The following is an 18895-nucleotide window of genomic DNA, read 5'->3' on the forward strand; positions in this document are numbered from 1 at the left end:
TGACGAATTGAAGCATGTTTATACCAGACACTAGGGTTGGCTGGGAGCTTCACAGTCCACCTAAGTAAAGGACTTTACCTGATAAGGAGGGCTCACCTATCCCTGAGCAGAGAATGAATGAAGTCAAGCACAATGACATGTTCTAAGTGTTGGCAAATACCAATTCTAAATTGAGGTAAAATTGACAATAATGGGTCCTATAAATATCCTGCACAAAAAGGAAATAGAATATCATCTTATAGACTTAGATGTTGAGCAAGCCCCTCAACTAAATTCACTACTTTAGTAATCAATGATTTTTAGAAACGGGCTTGCTTAAGGGTTCAAGAAACCAAATCTTATAGAAGAAGAGCAGAAATCCATACAGTGAAAATAGGCAAAGGCTAAAAAAATGAGATTTTTACCATTAGGAAACAATCAGACATATTTGTAAGACATACCATATTCAAAATGTACAATGATGCTGATAATAGTATTGCTTATAAAAGCAAAATATTGAAGAAAACCATTAATACATAAGGAAAACATTAGTATCCAACAGTATGGAATTGGTTAAATTATGGAACACTCTAGAGCTTCCCAAAATGATTTGTAAAGTGCACATGCAAGTTATGACCTGTAGTTACTTGAAAAAAGTTATGAAGTATGAGCAAAATGTTTTATAAAATTTGCATGCATACATAGATTTGCATATGAGAGAAACAAGGGTCTGAAAAGCTAACACTAGTAATTTAATGGAGGCTACCTCAGGGTTGTGGGACTATGGTTGATTCATATTTTTATTTTTGCTTATCTGGATTACAAAATACAGATTAAAAAATCAGAATATTTTCTATGATAAACTTATTTGTACAACAATTTTTAAGCCAGTATGTACAATGATATGAATCAGCAATATAAATATTTGCAAGATTAACTATAGCAGTGGAAGTAAAATTTGAACTTGAGGCACTAGTAGACAAATTGATAATAAAGAAAATAGAAAATATAAGAAAGCCCTCCTAGAAGTGTTTAAAAAGTGAATAAAGAGATTAAAATATTGAGGGAGACAATGATAGAAATGATAGGATAAAAGACAAGTTTACAGTCTGCACACATTTGTTCTAAGAAAGAATTTAAAAATTGTAACAAAAATAATAATCCATGACATTACAGAAGAAAACTGTGCTCACTTGAAAAAAAGTTTCAAGTAAGAAGATAAATAAACTTATGATATTAAAGAAAAACTCAAGGAAAACAAAAAATAAACATGGAAGCAACTTCCAATTATACACCAATAATGCAGATATCCAGACTGTCAAACAAAATAAACAAACAAAGAAAAAAAACAGATCAAAGGGATAAAAATCAGACTGGCCTTAATTTCTCAGCAATTATATGTTAGAATACAATGGTGTTACATTCTTCAGAGATTTGGGAGGGGACAGTTTTAATTTAAGAATCTTAATTTGAATCAAATATGTTTCATGTATGAAAGCTAAAAAATTATATTCTCAAGATATTCAAGAATTCAGAAATATTCAATCCATGTACTTGTTTCTTATAAAATTCCCTAAACATGTACATGAACAGAGAGAGATGAATCTAAATAAGAACTTAAGAAAGGGAAATTTATGGCTTGAAGGTTTTATGAATTTTTCCCTTATTCAGACTGGAATGCAATCTTGGAAATTCTTCCGGATTTTTTCTTGTAAGGGATATGGCTTAGATTGAAAGCAGAGACTGGTTTTATAATGATTCTGTCAACTATCTTTGTTCATTTTTTTATACTCTTCTCAATAGCAAGAACTGTTTCATATTTAGTAAACCTTTTTCTTAATATCTCTTGCTATTCTCCAAAAATATACTAACAACATGTTTACAACAGCGAATCCATTTATGTGGTTGGCATGGTAGCCTAAGAACTGCTTAAGGAGAAGCCATATGTACCTTGCCCAAAGCAAATCCACACAGAGACACATATTGGCACATATTTCTTCTAAAGGCCTTAAGTAATGGCTGGAAACTTTAAAATGTACATTAAACTACGGTTATATGCTTTGTTGTTGCTCTTGTTAAATTTGACAAAACTATTCACTGTTAATAGTGTTGTGGCCATTATGTCTGTTATTATTCTCCTCTTCTAATTAGGTCCTTGAATGTTCCTTTGGGTTCCTTAAAAATCATCATATGAAACACATTTTTAACAAAGTCAAAAGCACACATGCAGAAGACAGACTGAACTAAAACAGTATACTAAAAGTGGTTATCTTCTGATGAGTGTTATCTTGTGTGTACATTTTGTTCATTTTCAAAATATTCTAAAATAAGCATCTATTATTTTAAACTAGAAAAAGTCAGAAAATCTAAGAATAAATGCATACAATTTTCACATACCATATAATGACAAATATTTTTTACAAACTATTATATATACTATTATCGCAGCTGTGCAGAAGAAAGGTAAGACAGGAAAGATGATGGATTCATTTATTCCTTCCACTTTTCAATATTTTTTATTTTATAAAATAAAATGTATATATTTAATATTATAAGCAATAATAAGGATAAAATTTATATTTTTTACATGAATTTAACTGATTATTCTACCAGTATTAATTTCTGCATAGAATTTTCAAAGCCAGGATAACCTTCTTTTGATAAAGGTAAAATATAATTTCCTGAAACTGTTGCCTATGTGTTAAAATTGATATGATTATTCATTAATACTTTATTTAGGTTTTAACTGAAAGAAAAGGAGAAACTAATATAACTTTAGGGGGTTGAAAATTTACTAAGTATCTAGAAGCCTCAAATATAAAAAGACACTGACCACTCCAAATAAAAACATCAAACATTGATTTTTTTTTTTACAGTCATACCATCAATCTGATTCCATTTGTCACCTGTCAAAGCACTTTTGATCTCAAAAGTGCTTCAGTAAGAGATGGGATATGTGACAAGTGATAAGACAGAGAGGGAACCATTCATTAAATTCCTAATTGGAACAGATAGGGAATTTCGCCTTCCAGGCAGATACCAAAAAAAAAAAAAAAAATCAAAATCCGACTGTGTCCCCAAACCAAACTTTCTGAAAAGCAGCAATACACATTTTTGCTTTAAAGATTAGAGTATTGATATTCATGAGATGGCAACATTTATCACTGGGAGGGTGCAACAATCCCACTTCTTCTTGGGATGGTGATAAGGTATCTTAGGGGTGGCACCCTTGTACTACCAAGACCACGCCTACTTTTCAACAGCAGGGGCTGTGTAACTTGAAAAGCAGGAGTGATTTGTTTTTCTTCTAGATGTCTGTCCACTGAGATGAAACTTATAGCACAGTTGTTTCCCTCGGGCCCCTGGTAATGTGAATTGTCTTTAGCCGATGCCTACCAAATCACTGTCACATAGCAGCGGCCGACCTTTCTTTTCAATCTACGCACTTTCCAGGAGTTATAAATCAGTTGACTTTCAAGCTCGATGAGATGGCATATGCCCTAGTTTGAAGAACAGATGGACGCTTGGGGGAAAATTGTTTCTGCAGGCTTGCTACAAGCAGCAGTGCTCCATAAAAGTGAACCATTCACACTAATTTCTCACATAAATTATACAGGCAGCAGGGAGCACCAGCCCATTCAGCAGAAAACCTTGCATCTAGCTTTCAGAGGTCACCTAACCAATTTAAATTAAAGTTATTTCTGATACATGGCTGTATTTTCATGCTGTACACTTCTAGACACAGCAATTCACATCAAATAAAAGAATGGCATTAATTGTGCATGCAGTCCCCTCCTCCAAAATACACAGAGTAATTGCCAGAGGATTATTTTTTTTAAGACTTCTAGAATAAGCTCTGTCTATTAATTAAGCACAGAGGAATTAATAGTGGAAATGTAGCAGCTCTCTTGTACAAAAATCAGGTAAATTGTCACTTCTCTTGTAAAATTTACCTTACAAATTCTACTAAGGCCTGTTATCCAAACTCAAGCTTTGGCAGTTATCAAAAGAAACAGAAGCCCAGGACAATTCCAAGAATACATTCCTTCTTCTTCATGTGAAACAAATTATTCAACTCAAATAAATTTGCCTGTAAGATTTTAAAGATCAATATTGATTTTCCATGACAGGGTAATAGATACAGCATTAATTTTTTGAATCCTTGAGAAACTGAAACATTAAGAAATTGAAGGCACCAGAAGTCTAAATTACTAATCAAAATTATAGAGTTTTGAGAACAATATACTGAGGGTTAATGGATCAGGTATCATATCACAGTGTGACTTACTTTAAAATGCAGTAGTATTTACAGATAATGAGCTATCATGGTTTGGGGTTGATTTTAATTGTAAGAAAATTAGTGCACATTTTATAATAATTATATTCAATAAATGTTTTTCCTGGTAGGAAATTATCAGTTATGTCAATGAAAACAGTCACATTGACAGAGCTTTTAATAGTTCATGAATACCAATGCCTCTAAGAACTGAAAATTAAAGAGAACATACTGGAGAAAAAATTCTGAATAGAGTCATACATGAGTATTAGCAACTAGGGGGTTGAGACAGAATTGAAGGTATTGTCCAGCCACCAATAGTAGAAATTTTTAAAACACATTTAGGCATTTAATTAACTTATACACAGAATTTTCTTTATTTGGACATACATTCTTAGTCATTTAGAAAGGAAAACAAATTTGTCATTTTGGAATTTAAGAAATTTAAGAAATTGGTAATCATTGGGAAACATTACATATAATCTAAGCATTTTCAAGCTAAAAGTTCAACCTACAGAAATTATTGTATATAACTCTGGACTGTGCATTCAAATTAACTTGCTGGTGCTAATCTTAATTTGCTACCAGAAGACTTGGTCTCTATGGCTAATTTCTAATCAATGTTTGTTCTTTGAAGTATTTCATGAACATCTCAAAATATAGTTATTTTAGTAATTGTGAAACAAACTTTTTCAGAGCTCCCAATTAAAAACAGCCACACCAGTCATTCAGTACATGGTCATCACAGATGACAGTAAGGCCTAGGGAGTGAGAAGCATGGTCACGAAACAGTGTCTAGAGAAGTAAAACTTAGGGGTAACCAGTTGCAGGATGCTTTACATTCATTCAATATGCATCACTGGGCACCCACTCTGTTCCAGATACTCTTCCAGGCACTGCACTGGGATACAAGTGTGAACAAACTAGGAACAGAGTCCCTACCTGTGAAGTCTCTAGGATACATTATTTTTATTAGCCTTGATATTAGCTCCATTGTAAGCCCTATCTGGTTTCCATTTTTCTCTCATCTTTCCTACTATATGCTAAATTTCTGTATTTTATAGTTCTTTGTAAAGCAAATTAAAACCTTTTAGTATTAAAGTGAGATAAAATATATAAATGAATACACTGGTTAAAAAAAACAGAAAAGTGTGTTTTTAGTTACCTAATTAATGTTGACTTATGAATTAACTTTTTAATCAAAAAAACAAAGTTGTGTGATCCAAGTTTTAATCAATAAGTAACTGTATAATTAATAACATTAACCTCAGAGAAGTATGCTTCAGTGGTGAAATTATATTCATCTCCAATAGGCCAGTGAGAGAGATACATTTTTGGCAGTGAGGAGAGGCCACCTGAAGTCCATTCTCACCTGTACCTGCCTGTGTGCATCATAGGCAGGTAGTTCTGGCTTTATTCATTTTATTTCAATATAACTGGCTACCAAAGATCATTTACATCTCAAATAAAGGATAAGAAAACAAGAATGCAGAAATGCCCCAGGGAGCTATGCTACTTTGGACAATGCCACCACGACATTGCCAAATGAGAGGTTATAAGGTGCTGAGGGAGGGGGATTTGAGGCAAAGTACAAGTCCATTTTGAGATTTTCCCATTTTGAGACAATTTGAAGGTTTGTGATTTTAGTCTCATTTGTAATAGGGTTTGTATTATATCTTGATTTGGCTAGACAGTTAATGTCTATTTCTTATTCAATCCTTTCTAATACCTGGAACATCCTTAAGCATGTTCATTAGAAATTTAGTGGAAAACAAGACTCTCAGTGCATGCCCGTGCATGTCACATTCTGTCACATAGCACAGTATCAAGGACAGATGGAGAAAGGTGATTTCAACTAATACCTACTACACCAAAAGCTCTATAGAGTAAAGAAATTTAGAGCCACCTTAGTGTAGTTATAGCTGTTTTCATCTTAGTTCATCAAAAAAAGTGAATGGTTTGGGCTTCCCCGGAGGTGCAGTGGTTAAGAATCCACCTGCCCATGCAGGGGACATGGGTTTAATCCCTGGTCCGGGAAGATCCCACATGCCATGGAGCAACTAAGCCCAGGCTCCACAACTACTGACCCTAGGCTCTAGAGCCCTCGAGCCACAACTAGTGAGCCCACGTGCCACAACTACTGAAGCCTGCCTGCCTAGAGCCCATGGTCTGCAACAAGAGAAGCCACCACAATGAGAAATCTGTGCACCTCAACGAAGAGTAGCTCCCCCTCACCACAACTAGAGAAAGCCTGTGTGCAACAACAAATAACCAACGCAAGCCAAAAATAAAATAAATTTTAAGAAAGTGAATGGTTTATAATACCATATAGTTATTTTTTAAAATCCAATGTGACTATTATATTTTTCTTCAACTCTTTCTCCCAAGGTCTATATTGAATAGTATAAAATAGTACTCTCACACAATTTTAAAATAATGTCTTGGAGTTACAATTTATAATAAAACAGTGCCTTTCATAGGGCACCCATGATTCATATTTTGCTCCTCATTAAGTAACAAGTATGGCTCACATCACAAAAGTACAGGAGATGGAACAATGGAAATTTAAGGTTTGGAAACAATTTTTAAATGTCCACTGTTCATGCTGATCACCTGCTTTGTAACGTATTCAGAAGGCTCAGCTCTTGATCCCCTCTGTCGCCTCTACTCTAGATAATCAACATATCATTAACAGAACAAAGTCATGTTTCCTGAACATTAGCAGAGTCAAGAGAAATGCAGAAATGTAAGCAGATTAAATGTCTAGAGTGATTAGTGTGCTTTGTAATGGATTCAAGCATTGATAAGCAAGAGTTTTTCACCTGTATTTAGAAAATGCGTATTTAAAAATAGAGAAGTATGCAGAGCCTATCTGGTAGATTTCATAATCTAGATTAGATCTCTTCATCTTTCACAGATCATTAACTTGCCACTGATAAGTGTATAGAAAATTTCACTACAAATATTTTGCAAAACTTTTTCATGTTAACCAAGGAATGTATGATAAGCACAGCCATGACAAAGATACATGTACAGTCTTATTTTTTCATTTTAATAATAATTCTCACATAGCTATAGTCTCCTATCTGGCTAGCAGGTTCAGGCATTTATTTTTGACTGCCATTATCTTAATCTAGAATAGCACTGTCCAATATGGTAACCATGTGGCTATTTAAATTAAAATTAATTAAAATTCAAAATTTAGTTCCTCAGTCTCACTGGGGACATTTCAAGTGCTTAATGGCCACATATGGCTACTTGTAATGTATTAGACAGTACAGATGCCAAACATTTCCACCGCTGCAGAAAGCTGCATTAGACAGTGCTCGGATACCACAAGGAATACACAAAACTGCATGGTTTGTGGCATTTGGTCTGCCCTGTTGTTTTGACATGTGGAACAAATGACCATTTCCTGTGCCCGAAACTATGATGGTAGTTCAGGATGTGGATTGAGAAACCTAACCTTGTAAAGACATTTGCCTGTCTCTCTTACTTCTACATTCTGACTTCGGTAAGCCATTTATTAGGTATTACTGTGGAGTGCCTTTGTTATTTCGAGAATGTATGGTGATTTCTAATATGGTGAAGATAGGGTCAGCTAATCCAAAACGAGAAGAGGGGGAATTTGAGGTCCTGGGCAGGGATTCTCTCTCAGCAACTTCACAGACTGGAATGAGCCTGAGCTGCTGGGAAAGCCTTCATCAGGGTTTAGGGCAGAGACTTCTTGGTCTTTCAGGCTTCTTGAAATTCTGATAAAGGAAATGGATCTCCTTGCCACTGAATTATACGCACCATTTCAGGCACTCACCACTGCTCTTGGAGTCCCAGGGAGTGTGGAAAGAGGACAGGCATTTTCCTGGGAATCAGAGCTACCCAGGAGCCTTCCTCGAGGGACGAGCTATGACATGAGATGAGACATTTGCTTGACCAGGGCTCTGTCCACACGTAGGGAAGTACAGTGCGGGGTCTGGGGTTGTTTGGTTAGTTTGTTTTCTGTGGGGTACATGAGGAACCCTGCTTCCTTCAACATTCGAGGTCCCTTCCTTAGAAATGGCATCCTAAAAGAAGCCCTCTGGTCTTACCAAGTACCAGACTTTCCCCATAGTACATGTGCCAAGGAATAAATATGAATATATTGAGGGATTGCTCACAGCCTGTGCTTAATAATTTTAATGTCTTATCTTCAACATTACAGTAGTACAATTGAAATCTGATTGGTAAAACTTTAAAAGATACAAGCCTACCGGTGATAGGATGAGATGTTTCTTTAAATGTATGCTATTATCCTACCAGTGGCAGCAAATAAACTGCTTCCTCTTTATTCTGACTTTTTAGCTTGCTGAATCAGTACAATAGTCAATAGTAGCTTAAAAGAATTAATATAGTTAGAAAAAAGAAAAGCAATTTATATCCCATCTGACTGTTGGATTATCAAAGATAAAGCAAAATGATTCATCCTATATTTTTATTTTCAAAATGAATTTTTCTAGTCTCTTGACATTTCTAAAAGTCACTCACAAGATTATCCAAACAGGTCAAAAAAAATCTATGAATTCTTTTTATCAGTACAATTTTTATGCGCTAAAATTACTTAAAACACCAAAAAACACTCACTTTTTATAAAGAAGTATAGCATATTCTTTCTTTTACTCAAAAGGAATCAAGTTCTTAAGAACCTCCACTATGTTATCATGCATGAATTGGTACACAGACAAACACAAAATCCACGTAACTAAGCGAATACAAACAAATCCCCAAATTAAAGTTTTTAAGACTAAAATATTTAAGTTAGTTATACTTGCTATAAATTTTTTCTCATTATGCATATTTTCAAGTATGAAATGCAAATTTTAGGAGATGATTAAAACCAAGATAATAATGTCCTTCATTCTCCTAAAAAAATTATGACAAAACTTAATAACAAGGATACCATCAGATTTCTCTTGCCAATTTTTAATAATTCTAAGTTCAATAACTGGATATCATGTGACTGCTCAAGATTTCAAAATATTTGATAATTATATGAAAACATTTAAAGACATTCTAGAAATAATGCAAACAATTCTTTCAGTTTTTCCATAAGAGAAGGAAAAGGTTAATTTAATAAATCCTTCTAAGCTATTTACTTTGATAAACTCTATGCTTGGATCATTTTTATTTTTCAACATAAACTTATTTGTTACTAATTACAAATAACCCTGACGTTCGCCCTTCAGACACTAATGTGGGGCTTTTTTGTTATATGGGTCAATTGCTAAGTTTAAAATGATATTTGGCAAAGCCTTTTATGTTCCTTACCGTGATGTGATGCTCACATATGTGCAACTGCTTTTCTGTCTTTAGGCAGAGAAGCCCTTTCAGCTGGTAAATATCACCTACAGCAAAGTCCTTGATAACAAAAAATAATTAAATAGCAGAAACTGGTTAGAGATCAGCATTCGTTTTTCAAATTAAATGTAAAAGCCTTCTCCAGTTAAGAGATTGGCAAGTTTTTACAAATAACATCAGTGAGCCTTTTAGAAAGAAAGCCACATTAGAATGGAGTCATTAGGCAATACATTTATTTTGAAGCCAATTAACCTTTTGTCAGAAAAATGTCAGTGCTGTAATGGTTTCAGCGGCGGAGGTCAGCCTCTAACAGGGCACGTATGACAGCCACTGAGCTGGCTGACACGTGCTGCAGACAGAGAGGAGAGGGCGGCTGAGAGAACCGGCCTTCTTTTGTATTCCACTCTGCATTTCCAGGGAGCAGACAGTCTTGACCTATCCATTTAGGTAATTAAAGCTTCCATTTGGAAGTGTCCTGCAGGAAGGTGAAATTTGGGGGAGATAAATGGCTGTTGTTCTCCGCATCCAGCCACCAGTTCCATCATTTGATGGACCGCCTGAAACAGGCTGGGATGCCAGGTTCTCATAAAAATAGAGATGAATTGGTCAGCACACAATTCTCTAAGGCAAAGCAACTCTGTCATTTTCTCTTTTGCAGCCTATAATTTAATTGTTAGTCAAGGTGGACAGCTGACACAGGGGGGCTTTTTCTACAAGCTTACCCACCATCTTCCATTCACTGTGAAATCACTCCAGCTTATTTACTTATCAGACAAGTTTGTTTGGCATTGGGAGATGTCACTTCTACAGGGAGCACAGCTGGTCCTCCCAGCTGTGTCCTGACTTACCTTCCACGCTATTTTGTTTCCTTTCGAATCATGTTCAAGGGCAATTGGGAAGTCTCCTCGTTCATAAAATTTTCGAAATGCTGTGGGCTTGGTTGGTCTTTCTTTAAATGCACCTGCAGTTGGAGGGCCTCTCACCTTCAAAGAAAAAAAAAAAAAGGAATCAGGTTTAAAAACACATTGGAAAATGCAGAGTGAAAAGACTTTGGCTTTTATAAATTTCATTTTGTATAAAATGTTCTGGAAGAAAAACCAAATTATCTTAATAATAGACAACAGAAATCTCACTAATACAAACATTTAGAGAAGAAAATTATTTTATAATCACTATTAAGGATTTACTTTATTTCAAGCTACTTTACAAAGCATTCCTAGAAAATGTCACTTTAAAAACATCACTTTATAAGGAAAAAAAGCCTGAACTTTTGTTTAAGGAAAACCTTTTAAGAGAAGCAACTAAGTTCACAGCGTTAAAACTTTTAAGATTCATAATAACTGCAAATTCTAATCTCAGGTCTGATATATTTTGTGGAATACTAAGAAATACATTTAAAATATCTCCTTTAAATCTTTCTGTATAAACAAAATGGTAGGATATGTTCTCATGTTATGAATATTAACGAAACCATAAAAATGTGATATATAATTAAGTAATGATAAATGAAAGATTTAGAAAAAATGGTGGTCTACTGTGTGTATAGCATACATTTGATAACATGAATTTATGAGAAAGAAGCACTAGAAGAGATTATATGAGAATCTTTCATCTGCCAAATTGTGATTTTTATCAAAGAAGAAACATTTCATATTGAATTATTCACATTGAGTACAACTTTTAAATCTGCATTATTTACATATGAACTAATTCATAGGCTACAGAATTCAAAGTGATTAGTGAACTTTTTAGAAAATGATAGTCCACTGTATTGTTCCTTACATATAGCCTAAGCATTAGTATCTTCACCTGTCTGTAAAATAAAAAGGTAAATATTAGTCATTTATTAGTTTAATAAAAACAATTATTTTGTCAATGCTTAATATAGACAAGATAGCAAATAATTTACCTACTATCTTAATATTTCAGGTTATTTTATGCCATATTGTCATTTAATAGCGGTGTGAAAAACTTTAATTTTAACAAAGTATACATAAAATATATCTAATATAACAGATAGATAATGACAGATACATTTTATCTGGAGCACACATAAAGACTAATGTTAGAAACTGAGTGGGGTATGAAGCAATATCTTATTAAAATGATTAAATGCTGAAGTGGAATTGAAGAGGGAAGTAACACACAGGCATTGATTGGAGTTTAAAATGTTCTTCACTACGTAGCACATTACCCCCAGCAAATGATTACATGAGCAAAAAGATGACACTGGGCAGTGGAGAAGCAGGATTTTCTCCTACTTACTGAAGACTGGCAGTTTGCTCTGGTATTAGTATTATTAGCCACCATTTTCAGCCAAATTCATTCAATTGTTAAGTGACCATATGTGTATGGCAACTACTGTGTGCAGAGCTCCGAACTCAGCGCTACACATAAAGGGGGACATTCTCAACAATATTAGTATAATGGAAACTGTAGAGGTGTCATTCCTGGACTTTTGCAATTTTGAATGAATTTTGAATCACATTTTTGGGAACCGATGAAGAATTGACAATTTTTTATATTGCCAAGTTACATTCAAAAAATTACTATCTACTATCGTGTCACCATTTTAACACCCCCCCCAAAAAAGTGGTAGAACATACGCTAAAGAAAGAAAGTGTAGCCAGCATGCATACATATTTATAGAAGGTTATAGTGCAATAGTGTATGGGTGTGTGCATGTGTACGTGTGTGTGTATTGCTATACAGTGCTGATTACTGGTCAACAGATGCCTCATTTTTATGTTTTTAAAAAATTAATGGGTAAAGAAAATAGGTACATATATATATATATACACACTACATATATATAATGGAATATTATTCAGCCATAAAAAGAAGGAAGTCCTGCCATCTGGAAAAACATGGAGAGACCTTGAGGATATTGTGCTAAGTGAAATAAGTCAGAAAGACAAATACTATGTGATCTCACTTTTTTGTGGAATCTAAAAAAACCTGAACTCACAGACACAGAACGTGGAATGGTGTTTGCAGGCACCGGGGGTATGTGGCATCTATTGATTGTCTTTTTTCATTCACTGTACAGTCTTGCTGATTCTTGGTGTGACAACAGATTTTTTTATTGAAATCTGAACTTTGCTGTATTATGAGACTCTAGATCTTAAGCCTTCTACTTTAGCTGGTTTATTATGACATCTCTCTAGCAGAAATGAGGTGAGAGGTGCCACCTGATTCCTGCCAGGTGAGGGTAGAAGTACTGGTATCCCACCTGGCCTCAGGTGAACCATGTGGAGGCAGCTGCTCATTAACACTGGGTGAGGTGGGAGTTTCAGCACCACTGGGCTCCACTGTCACCTCCCTGACAGGGAAGGATAGCAGTGCCTCATTATCGCCCCCCACCCTGACAACACAGATGAAGTGACCTCATCACCGCTGCACAGTGGTGAAATTCCTGTCCCTCCACAAGGCATCCTCTGACACAACCTCAACAGGAAGGGAGAAGAGCCTCTTATTACTGCTGGCTGGGGTGGAAGTCCGAGCTCCCCCCATGTGTTCTCCACTGACACTGTGGGTGTTGGGGACCTCTTTTCTATTCCAGTAGAGAGCAAAGACAATTTCTCATTTAAAAAATTCAGCCACAACCATTATTTAGGTTTTTTTATCTGCTCATCATATCCTGACCATCTTTCTCAGTTTTTTTTAGATGCCAAGTCATTATTTATGCTGTTGACAGCAAGCCTCTCAGTTGTTTCACTGACCTAAAATTTGAGATTATTCATTTTTCTTCTTTTTCTTTGTATTTATCTTAAAATCAATTTCCCTTTTCCATTTTATCTCTTATTCTAATCTACTCCAATCTTTCTGATTCAGAACTCTAAATTCTAATTTTCCAAACTTTTCAAATAATGAATACATCTCTAAGATACCTGGAAGACTTTTTATAAATTTTAAGAGATAATTTACACTTCCTCTTTCTTCCCATAAATTTTCATGGGCTATCTAGAGAAATGATTCCATATCTACAGTTCCATTTAGGTCTTTACTTAGTTTTACAAAAATTGTCCATGCTAATATGCAATGACCCAACAGTGAGGGAATCTTGTTGAGTATCTGTTATCTTCTGTTTTTATATTTCTGCTGTTTATTTATTTTTAAACACTAGATTCTTTGAATTCTGCTATAGATCCATTCCAAGTTAACTCTTGGAATTTCAAGAGTTATAATTTGTAAAACTGACTAGAATATTACCACTTAGTCTTGTTAATGCAAAGGGGCATTACCTAATTTTATGCAGATGCTCTGTCACTATATCCCTACCTAATATTTTTTTCTCTTCCAAATATATAGATGCCCACTTAAACCTTACAGAAGGACGTAGTACTTTTTAATATTCCACACATAATTCATTCCAACTACTTCTAAAAATCTGTACATGAAAACCAAGTAAAATATAATTAATCTCTGGGAAAGTTATAAAGGTATTATTACTGGAAATCACACAGATGGATACAACTTGACTAAACAACTTTAAAAACAAGCAAAAAATACAGTTCAGAATCCTTATGTAACTCTCATATTTGTACAAGAACTGCTGTAAATTTTATTTAATGTCTTAAGAATTTTATCCCCATTTATTATAAATAATACAGAGTAAATAAGGAACCATACATCAAACTAGATTTGTGGGAAAATGCAATTAGGATTTGCCCGAATGGTGGGGGCTATCCATAAACCAATTAGGAAGAATGGATGTTGCAGCAGAATGCTTTTAATAAAATCTAATGCACTTGGGAACCGAGATATTGAATGCACTTTGAAGTGACTACAGATGACAGAATACTTTATATGCCTACATTTATTGAATGTGCTGTAATGGATTTAGGACTTCGAGAACAGTCTCTGTCATATGGTCACAAAACTAATAATAATTAGCAGGAAGGAAGTTAAGTTTCTCTAAAACTCTTCATCATATAGTTTGAAAGTTTCCTTTTCAATAGATTTATTTTTTAGTATAAACTGAAGCTTCTAAAAAGAAAAAAGAAAAAGAAAGGAGACTTTTACTTCAAGTGGGGAAGCTGCATTGTGTTTTTCTAATTGGTCCATTTAGCCAAACTAACATTGAGAAAATAAAATGCAAAGACATTAATTTCCTAATTTCATTAGGAAATATTTCAACATGAAATTCAGATTCATAAAATCACTGTGGTTAAGCATTTGGTGGGCCAGAGTTGGACTCTCTCTGGGCTACTCAGGCACTAGAATGTTAGCCCCAGGACTGGTAAATTTGCTGCCATCAGCCTAGATTTCTAAGTAAGGAGTATTGTAATTCAATACTGTCCTATTTGCCAGCCATAGTTGTTTTACTGTATCAGAAAAATGCAATACCTAAGGTCACCAGATAATGAGAAAAATACTTGCAAAAGATTAACAGTTAATAAATCTGATTGTAATGGTAGGTAGGGCACCTCAACATTAACAAAAGTGACTTGATATTACCAGGTAAGGTTTTTTACAATAGTTTTAACAATATAACAATTTAACAGTATAACAAAACACTATGATAGTAATGTTTTTGTTAGTAAGAGCCAAGAAAAATAACAAGTGCCTTGTATGGTAAAACACGTTTTAATAAATATTCAATATTTATGGACATACTGTGGAGTCCTTAAAAGTCAGGCCCTATGGTAATAGCAAGTGCTACAGAAAACTTCCAAGTGACGTAGGTAACCTATTTTAGGACGCTTATTCTACTGAGGCCTAACAGGATGGCATAGAGTCAAGAGAATGTGAACTCAAGATGATCAATCTGAACTTTACTGGAGTAGTCTAAGCATGAGATGGCAAAGACCTTGAATTAGGGTGGCATCAGGAATAAAAACAAAATCTCCCTATATTGCGTTCATTGTTTACAAACATTCATTTCAGTTTTCAACAAAACACACATGAAATGGTCTTACATACAAGGAAATCAAAGCTTAGATATATTTAAAACCTGGCAGAAATCACAGAACTAGGAAGTAGTAGGAAAGATATTTGGCTCCCAATCTCTCTGCCTCTGTAGGACATGTCCTCAGTCATTGTACTAGAGGGTTGGGTTTGGGAAGAACTTAAAGAACATGACAAATTGAATGCAGAGATCTAAAGGTGAGAGATGAGACAGGCTCCTGACTACAAAGATGCAAATAATCAATTTGTTAAAGTTACATAAATAATAATCTGCAGAATGCAGGGAAATCTTATTAAATCACTTACTATTCTATCACCCATTAATAAGTTTGTGCTTTCTCTCTAGACTTCTTCCAAAAACATATATACAAATACCATTTTTTCATTTTTATCCTTTCCATTTAGTGTACTTTTTCACTTAGTGAATATGTTTTTCTTTTAAGCCCTTTATTGGAATATAATCGCTTTACACTGTTGTGCCAGCTTCTGCTGTATAACGAAGTGAATCAGCTGCATCTACACAAATATCCCCATATCCCTTCCCTCCCGTGACTCCTTCCCGCCTTCCCCATCCCAGCCCACTGGTTCCTTAAAAAACTAAAAATAGAACTACCATATGACCCAGCAATCCCACTATTGGGCATATAGCAGAGAAAACCATAACCCCAAAAGAAACATGTACCACAATGTTCATCCCAGCACTATTTACAATAGCCAGGACATGGAAGTGAATATGTTTTGATGTTGCTATTGATATCAAAAATTCATTTTTTTGTGGCTAAGCCATATTCCACCAACTATCTGCAATTATATTTGGAATGTATATTATTTCCATTTCTTTCCTTTTGTAATTACATTATTATAAAATTTTTAGACATCACATTTTCCACATTTTATATTATTTCCTTCAGAAAGAATCCCCAATATGAGATGAGATCAAAATTTATATTTTATGATTCTTGGTAAAATTATTTGCTAATTAAATAGGTCTTCTGTTTTAGTCTGCTTGGATTACTATAACAAAATACCATAGACTGGATGACTTAAACAAGAGAAATTTATTTGCCCAGTTCTGGAGGCTGGACATTTGAGCTCAGGGTGCCAACAAGGTCAGGTCCCAGTGAGAACCCCCTTCCTAGCTTGCAGACTGCTACCTTCTCACTGGATCCGTGTGGCTGAGAGAGCGCGAGCTCCGGGCTCTTTTCCTCTTCTTGTAAGAACACTACACTAATCCCATCACAGGGACCCCACTCTCATGAGGCCATCATACAAACCTAATTACCTCTCAAAGGCCCCACCAGCAAACACATCACATTGGGGGTTAGGGCTTCAACATATAAATTTTGTGGGGACACAAACATTCAGTCCATAACATCTTCTTGTTGTTCAATTTGGATTACTACCTTTAACAAACGAGGATGAACGTTTTCTCATTTCAGTATAAATGCTATATGAATACCTTTGTGACTGTATGTTCATGTTTTCCATATTAAAATCAATTTGTATGAGCTTTTTATATTAAAAGATATTAACCATGTTTGCATTTGCAACAAATATCTCTTTATCATTTCGTTTTCCATTTTTACTTATTTAGCATTTAAAGGTTTTAAATTTTTTATAGGAAAGTTTTTTCTCTTTACTTGCTCTTTTTGCCTCCAGCTTTGCCTTGTTTAGATCATTCCTTTGTCAGCTGCACAATGAATATTTTAATTGACTAATTAAATCATATCTCTCATCTATTTAAAATCCATAAATGATTTCCCATTGACACGCTACACAAAGATATTTGCAAGCTGACTGTTGCTCTCCCCAGCATTTCTCCACAGGCACCCAAGCATAAATCATACCCAAACACTGGCAGTTCTCAGACATGCCCTGCTCTCTTTGGTCTCCTTGATTTTGCTGCCCCATCAACCTGTTATTCTCTCTCACCCCTTTACTCCTTTTTATGCTCCTTCTTCTTCTCCTGAAACTACTGATCATCTTCATGACTAAGCACAAACCTCAGCCTCACCTAAGAAACCTTTCCTAACAAGCCATATTCAACCCTGCAGTGGGATTAGGTTCTTCACGGTAAGCCTGAGGGACAAATTAGACTTGGTCATTAAACCACTGGAACAATCTGTACGGAGATAATTAGGGAGATCTAGGTTGTCAACAAAGTTTGTCTATTATCAAGTAGTTGGGTTAAATCTACAGAAATTGGCAAATTTTTCCAAAGGGAAAGTATACAGTGAGGAAGATGCTGAGAACCCAAGATGCTACCTGGAGATTTGGATCTCTACAGGAGAACAGGAAGAACAGTCAGCATGGTGGCAAGCAAATGGGGAAGGCAAGTAAATCACAGAAATTGGTGACTGAGAGGGACAAGTTTCGCTTTGTTTTCTTTTGTTTTAATGATACAAGGAGGTCAATTAAGAAGAAGACTGACAGGCCTCTGAAAATTAAACCAATGTAGTGGCATGATGGGGTGGAAGCCAGACTACAGTGCATTGAGGAATGGATAAGGAATATGAAGTAAAACCAGATACACTCTTTGCGAGTTACTCTGCTCTGTGGCCTGTCAAAGTCTGAGCTGCTAAAGCAGAGTAAAGTTAGTGGTAACTGGAAATGGGGGGAGAAAAGCATATCATTGGACTATAATACTGGAATTTGTAAACTATCTAATCACTTATGGAATGATTTTAGAATAGGAGATATGCATATAACTAATACACTTATCTAAAATGGCCAGAGGAACTTGTGAAGTAAAGTATAGATTTTTCAGTGTTAGAAACTCACAAATCTGAATTCAAGAACTTACAGTAACATAAACTGAATTATTAATTAGAAACAGAGTTAAGAAATTGGCTCTAAAATAGATACTACCTATATCATTCATTCATTGAAAAATGTATTGAATACATAATATTTCCAAGTCACTAGGCTTAGTATTATTGGGGAGAAAAAGATAAGTCAAATACATAATTCTCAAGATACATATCACTTAGGAAAAGAGATAAGAATATCCCCTAGAAACTTCCATAGAAGTAAGAATGTGATAAGTGCCACAGAAATATATATATAGAATTCTGCACTCTCAGAAGATAAAATATTTGGGATTTAAGGCATTGTTCCTTTTCATTAGAAAATGTTATTTAGCCTTTCAAGGTACCTATACTCTTCAGTGGAACCAGACAGAAGTGTATTGTAATTTCCTATAAACCTGAATTCTGTACAATTTTACTTAGAAATAATTAGAGAATTATGGTTGTTGTACCACAGATTTGTCTGTTTATAACCTATGTAGTTATTATTGGGTTGGCTAAAAATTCCTTCAGTTTTTAAGTAAAAATAAAAGACACATTTTTCATTTTCACCAAGAACTTTATTGAACAATGTATTAACCATTTTGTTCCA

At 34.7% G+C, this 18895-nt stretch overlaps 1 protein-coding gene across 2 annotated transcripts in view; it reads right to left on the reverse strand.

Annotated features, from left to right (window-relative positions):
• The window catches only part of PACRG (parkin coregulated), a 487647-nt gene that overhangs the window by 406527 nt on the left and 62225 nt on the right, over positions 1-18895 (reverse strand). For both annotated transcript variants that reach the window (XM_057739446.1, XM_057739447.1), the window contains exon 2: positions 10435-10569. In XM_057739446.1, coding sequence (XP_057595429.1) covers positions 10435-10569 — 135 coding nt within the window. The remainder of the gene's footprint in view (positions 1-10434; positions 10570-18895) is intronic.

The sequence above is a fragment of the Hippopotamus amphibius genome, chromosome 6 (genome assembly GCF_030028045.1).
Source record: "Hippopotamus amphibius kiboko isolate mHipAmp2 chromosome 6, mHipAmp2.hap2, whole genome shotgun sequence".
NCBI classification, from domain to species: domain Eukaryota; kingdom Metazoa; phylum Chordata; class Mammalia; order Artiodactyla; family Hippopotamidae; genus Hippopotamus; species Hippopotamus amphibius.